We start from the raw sequence: 6,619 nt of genomic DNA, 5'->3' as shown, positions 1-6,619 counted from the left end.
CCGTCGGGACCTTGTGACTCCCCCCGGATTCAAAAAGACCGCCGCGTCCTCCGGTGCCAGTCCCTTTCCGTGTGCGCGAGCCCCGTACCTCTGCGCTTCTCTCCTGCAGCTTCTCTGGGTCTCAGTGTGCCTTTCCTTCCTTCTAGTTGTAGAGTTTACAGTCAGCCAGGCTTCCTATGGTTCTGGATGAAGTCCATATTGTTTCTCTGAGGTATTAATCAATTGTTGTGAGCGGCATTAATTTCCCGGTGTTTATCTCTGTCGCCATCTTAGTTTCTCCCCAGGGTGATTGTTCTTAAGTTTAGTTGTAATTACAGTTTGGATATGGGAAAAGATGAGTGTCATGACTATCTTGGATCATTCTTCTAATGTTCTTCTAAATGGGTCAAATTTTGATTTCCTAGTAAAAGATAATATGTATTTATTAGATATTCATAGTAAAATTACCTTATTTATGTATCATACCCTCAGAACTTAACTATTTGTAAATAATTTTTGGACACAATGTATTTTCTTACTGAAATAGTAGAAGAAAGTTTTTCATAACTTTGTTCCTTTTTTTATTATTTTTGTAGGATCCAGCATTCGAACATTCACTCCATTTTATTTTCTGGTGGAGCCAACGGATACACTCTCAACTAGAGGCTCTTCTGTTGTATTAAATTGTTCAGCATATTCTGAGCCTTCTCCAAAAATTGAATGGAAAAAAGATGGAACATTTTTAAATTTAGTATCAGATGATCGACGCCAGCTTCTCCCAGATGGGTCTTTATTTATCAGTAATGTGGTGCATTCCAAACACAATAAACCTGATGAAGGTTATTATCAGTGTGTGGCCACTGTTGAGAGTCTTGGAACTATTGTCAGCAGAACAGCCAAGCTCACAGTAGCAGGTAAGTTTTGTTAAATGATTCATTTGTATTTTCAAAGTTTTATAAAGTGTAAATCTTGATAAAAGCATTATTATCCTAGACTTTTAATTTAACTGGTAACAGCAGATACACTCTTTAAATATTTAACAAGTATCAATTGATTACTCATTATCTAGGACTTGCTCAGTGCTGTGGGAAGAAACTTTAGCACTTCCCACTTTCTGATGATTTACATGGCTTAAAGTTGCTATCAGAAGTACTGAGCCAGTTCTTTTTGTTTTCTTTTCTTTTTAACTTAGAAATGACAGAGGAAGTTGTATAGAAAAATTGAGTCACTTTAGTTGCTAACTTTTATCCTACCCTGCATTACCATTTAGTATGGCTTTGGGAAACTTGAAGTATAGCCAGATTCTCAGTTCCTTTGTGCCTTAACCAAGGAAACAACATTTAATTGGAAAATTTATTTTAAAAGCTATAGGCTATATATATATATTAAGGTGAAGAGCAGAAAGTTTTAAGGAGAGAAATACTCACTTTTTGTAGCACATACTTTTTTTTTTAATCTTTATTGTTGAAAGTATTACATATGTCCCCCTTTCCCTTCCCTCCACAATGACCACCCCCCCCTTCTAGCCTGCCCCTACTCCCTACTTCAGGCTTTCACTACCCTATTGTCTGTTTCCATGGGTTATACTTACATGCATACAAGTTCTTTGGTTGATCTCTTCCCACCCACACATCCACCCCGCCTTCCCTCTGCAATTCGACAGTCTGGTCCATGATAGACCATCTTTTTTGAAGAATGATGGAAAGTTTTAAAAAAATTAAGGATCTAGGAGAGTAAGATGTGGTTCCTACATAAGTCATATCTGTCTTGTATTAGAGACTGGCATTCCTCAGATCTAGATTTCTTCACTTGAATACCAGATGAAGTAGTTAGTTTTGGTTAAGTTTCACGTTGTTCAAAAGTTGTATTGTGATTAAGACTTAATATTTATACTCATTTGATGAAATGCTAACATGTTAAAAAAGAATATGACTGAGACTATAGTTTCCCATATCATTCCCATTGCAGGTCATGGCTCCCTGTTTGTGCTTACTCCAGGTTGTATTTGCTCATTTATTCAGAGTATGATGACTCTTTTCCTCTTTGGAGCCCAATACTCAAAGTTGTATTGGGTGCTATAGAAGGCTATTGTAGTTACTCCATAATTATGGATTGAGTATGGAAAAATAAAGTCAGTCCTCTTGACAATCTGCCTTTTCTTATTTTTAAAATCTCTTTGCCAGCCATTGTCCAACATGTTGATAAATAAGTTAGCATCATGACTGCCCCTACAATGTCACTTAGGTCACATCTTGTTTATCATTTATGTTTTTAAAATGGGTTTTAGTCATGACTACTTCCTCTGAGCTATACCTCACATCCCATCACCAAATCCAGTGAATTCTGCTTCCTAATTTCTCTACTTGATTCACATTCTCCTTTCTAAGGCTACTCTCCACAGCCTTGTAACTGTCTGCCAACTTACCCTTCTCTTCCTCCAATCCATCTCCACCCTGTTTCTCATACCTTAGTGACTCTCTAGTAACATGAGGTTAATGTCTAGACTTCTTGAGTCCTTTCATGAGCTGGCTTATACTTCTTTAGCTTGATTTCTTTTTTTAAAAAATATTTTTATTGATTTCAGAGAGAAAGGGAGGAGAGAAACATCAATGATGAGAGAGAATCATTGATGGGCTGCTTCCTGCATGCCCCACACTGGGGATTGAGCCTGCAACCCGGGCATGTGCCCTTGACCCTGCAGTCCACAAGCTGATGCTCTATCCAGTGAGCCAAACCAGCCAGGGTCAGTTTCATTTCTTACCACTTCATCCTGCTCCCTGCCTCCAGCATCACCATCACTACATTTTAAGCTGTGGCAGTACTGAATGTTTTCAGTTCCCTTTCCTTTTCTGCCTCTGATTTTTGCTCATGGCTTCCCCATTGCCTATTAATCCTGTCCTCCACCTTTTCCTCTCTTCTCTGCTAGTTTTGTTCATTCTTCCTCTTAACTTTCATATCTTACAGGAAATGTGTGTTTTTTAATCTAATATTTAAGTAGCAGGCAGTGTTAATACAAGATGATAAAAATGTTGGCTGCAAGATTCTATAGGAGAGTTGTTTAACCTGCTCTTGGCCTGAGTATCAGAAGGAAATAATGTCTAAACTAAGAAATGAATAGAAGTTCTTTTTTAATAGTTACATCACATTCACTTATAGATATATTGTGAATTATCTAAAGATCCCCTTTTTGATGAATGGTCATATGGATATCAATGGTTATCATCTCAATTGATCTTACCAGAAAAAAAAAAAAGGCAGAAACTTATACCTTTCTGGTCCTTTCTTTCCTTTCTGGTCCAGGATTTCACGTTTTACTTAGTAATTGGCTTTTTAGACTATTTCAGTTTCAAACTACTATTCTTTTTCCTTGTTTCATTGTTTGTCTTATGATGTTATAGGCAGTACTATAATGAACAACTTTGTAAATCTTTATTTCTGTAGAAAAGATTACTAGGCTTAGTAATTTTACTAATTGCTGGATCACAGGGTATACTTCGTGTGTGTGTGTGATTTTAAAAATTAGCACTGGAGCTGAAACCGATTTGGCTCAGTGGATAGAGCGTCAACCTGCGACTGAAAGGTCCTGGGTTCGATTCCGGTCAAGGGCATGTACCTGGGTTGCGGGCACATTCCCAGTAGGAGATGTGCAGGAGGCAGCTGATCGATGTTTCTCTCTCATCGATGTTTCTAGCTCTCTATCTCTCTCTCTTCCTCTCTGTAATAAATCAATAAAATATATTAAAAAAATTAGCACTGGATTGTCTAACAGTTCCTCAAAATGTTAACCGACCATATGACTGAGAAATTTCGTTAGGTATCTAATAACCAAGAGAAAAGAAAAAGATACGTTCACACAACAATTTGTACATGAATGTTTATAGCAGCATTGTTCATAATAGCCAAAAAGTGAAACAGTGTGCATGAATATCAAGTGAAGGATGGATAAACAAATGTGGTATATTCATATGTGGAATATTATTTGGCAACTAGAGGCCCGGTGCATGAATTTGTGCACCAGTGGGGTCCCTCAGCCTGGCCTGCAGGATTGGGCTGAAACTGGCTCTCTGATATTCCCTGAGGGGTCCCGGAGTGTGAGAGGGTGCAGGCCAGGCCAATGGACCCCACTGGTGCATGATCAGGGATGCGGGTGGTTGACCAGCCAGGGAGGGACCGCGGGAGGGCTCCAGGGCATGTCCAGCCCATCTCGCTCAGTCCCGATCAGCCAGACCCCAGCAGCAAGCTAACCTACCGGTTGATTGTCTGCCCCCCGGTAGTCAGTGCAAATCATACCAACTGGTCGACCAGTCGACTGTCTTCCCCCTGGTGGTCAGTGCACGTCATAGCGAGCGGTTGAGCGGCCTTAGCACATCATTAGCATATTACACTTTGGTTGAACGGACAACTGGACACTTAGCATGTTAGGCTTTTATTATCTACTACTGTCCCAGTGCATGAAATTCGTGCACAAGAGGGGGTGTCCCTCAGCCCAGCCTGCACCCTCTCCAATTTGGGACCCCTCAGGGATTGGGCCTAAACTGGCAGTCGGACATCCCTCTCATAATATGGGACTGCTGGCTCCTAACCGCTCACCTGCCTACCTGCCTGCCTGATCGCCCCTAAACACACTGCTGCCGGCTTGATCAACCCCAACTGCCCCACCCTCTGCCTGGCTGCCTGCCTGATCACCCCTAACTCCTTTGCCGGCCCTGCTTGCTCCCAACTTCCCTCCCCTGCTGGCCTGATCACCCCTAACCGCCTCTGCCTTGGCCCCACCACCATGGCTTTGTCCAGAAGGATGACCGGAAGGTCTCCCAATCTAATTAGCATATTACCCTTTTATTATAAAAGGGTAATATGCTAATTAGACCAGATGTCACTCCAGACATCCTTCTGGATGAAGCTGGGGCCGGAGAGAAGCCTGGGTCCCAGGTACCTGCTGGCAGCTGGAGCGAAGCCCAGGTCCGGGGTGCCTGCTGGTGGCCGGAGGGAAGCCCGGGTCCTGGTGCCAGAGGGAAGCTGGTGCCAGCAGCTGGGGGAAAGGAAGGCTTACTCTTGCACAAATTTTGTGCATCGGGCCTCTAGTATAGGATAAGAAGAATGAAGTTCTGATATGTACTGCAATGTGGATGTCTTAAAAACATTTTACTGACTTAAAGAAGCCAGTTACAAAAGACCACATATTGTATGACTTGATATATATGAAACCCGGAATAGGTAAATATATAGAGAGCCAAAAGATTGTTGGTTTTCTAGGGCTGAGGATGAGGGGATAAGGATATAGGTGGGTATGGGGAATGATGCAAGAGAGTACAAGGTTTTTTGGGGGGATGATAAAATGTTCTAAAATTATAGTGATGGTTGCAGAACTCTGTGCATATACTAAAACCATTGTAATGTGTATTTTAAATGGTAAACTTTATGCTATATAAATTGTATCTCGGTAAAACTTATAAAAAAAGATATTGCCAAATTGCCATTCTAAAAGACTATTGGTTAGAGTTCTTTGGTTGCAAGCAATAGGAACTGATTGTGGCCAGTCAATCAAGATGAGGAACTTTTGAAAGAATACTAAGTAGACAGCTCATAGAATAAATATGAACGGTCTTTTTCTCTGGGCTATCTCATTTCTCCACAGCAGAAAATTTTTTGTTTTACTGCTTGGGCAGTATCGTGGCTATGAGTATTTTGAGCTCAAAGGTGGGGAACTGTGTGTTCTAAATACAGACATTGTTAATTCCTTCTTGGCAGCTCCATTCCCACTCTCTCTGTTTTCTTCTGCAATTTTTTCCAAAGCCGCAGGACAAAGTGGCCTCCTGCTCGTGCGCACGAGAAGCTGCAGCATGTTCTGCCTCAGTGTCAGTTACTAGTGACTCCATCTGCTTTCTTTATTCAGAAACTTTTAGAAATTTGTCTGTGGACTCCCCATATGTAGTTTTAGTTTTATGTTTTTAAAACTTACTCATTTTCATGAGACCTAAGGAGGAAGAATATTTTGACTTTAGAAAAAAATAGAACTAGCTCTTGGTTTCATTCTAAATTATTTCCCCCCTTTTGTTAGTTTCTGTGTTTACTTTTATTTCCTTCTGATTTTCTGATTTCTGAAAAGTGGATATTTTGTTAATTTTACCTTTATTTCTTTTCTTCAAAATCCCCTTGAAACAAAAAAATAAAAATTTGTGACACAGCTGGACAACCTGCATATGTGTGTCAATTACATAAGGACTGATTAACCATTATAAAACCAGAAGATTTGTACCGTATTTGCCGGCGTATAAGACGCCTGGGCGTATAAGACGACCCCCTAACATTTCCACTCAAAGTACAGAGTTTGTTATATACTCGCCGTATAAGACTACCCCCTCTTCCACACACCTTCCACACACCAAATAAAAGGTAAAACAATATCAGATTTGATTTTAACATTTTAATTTATATTCAAATGCTTATGACATGCAGGAAAACTGTCACAAGGCTGTATGTAATCAAACATATACATAAAACAGTGCAAGTTTATTACCAGTAAACATACCGGTAATTCACTAAAGAAAACACACTCTATAGACTGGTACCGTAGATGCTTCTCAGGAACACAGGCAAGCAGCCCACAACCTAGAGGGACTGTCAATGATAGAAGAAAGAT

General features: G+C 40.4%; 1 protein-coding gene across 1 annotated transcript in view; it reads left to right on the top strand.

Annotated features, from left to right (window-relative positions):
- NEO1 (neogenin 1) overlaps positions 1-6,619 on the top strand; it is a 194,617-nt gene that overhangs the window by 2,487 nt on the left and 185,511 nt on the right. The window contains exon 2 of the mRNA XM_006758947.2: positions 576-893. Within this exon, the coding sequence (XP_006759010.1) occupies positions 576-893 (318 nt within the window). The remainder of the gene's footprint in view (positions 1-575; positions 894-6,619) is intronic.

The sequence above is a fragment of the Myotis davidii genome, unplaced genomic scaffold, assembly GCF_000327345.1.
Source record: "Myotis davidii unplaced genomic scaffold, ASM32734v1 scaffold955, whole genome shotgun sequence".
Classification (NCBI taxonomy): Eukaryota; Metazoa; Chordata; class Mammalia; order Chiroptera; family Vespertilionidae; genus Myotis; species Myotis davidii.
The sequence above is the reverse complement of the archived record's forward strand: the minus strand, read 5'-3'. Positions and strand labels throughout refer to the sequence as shown.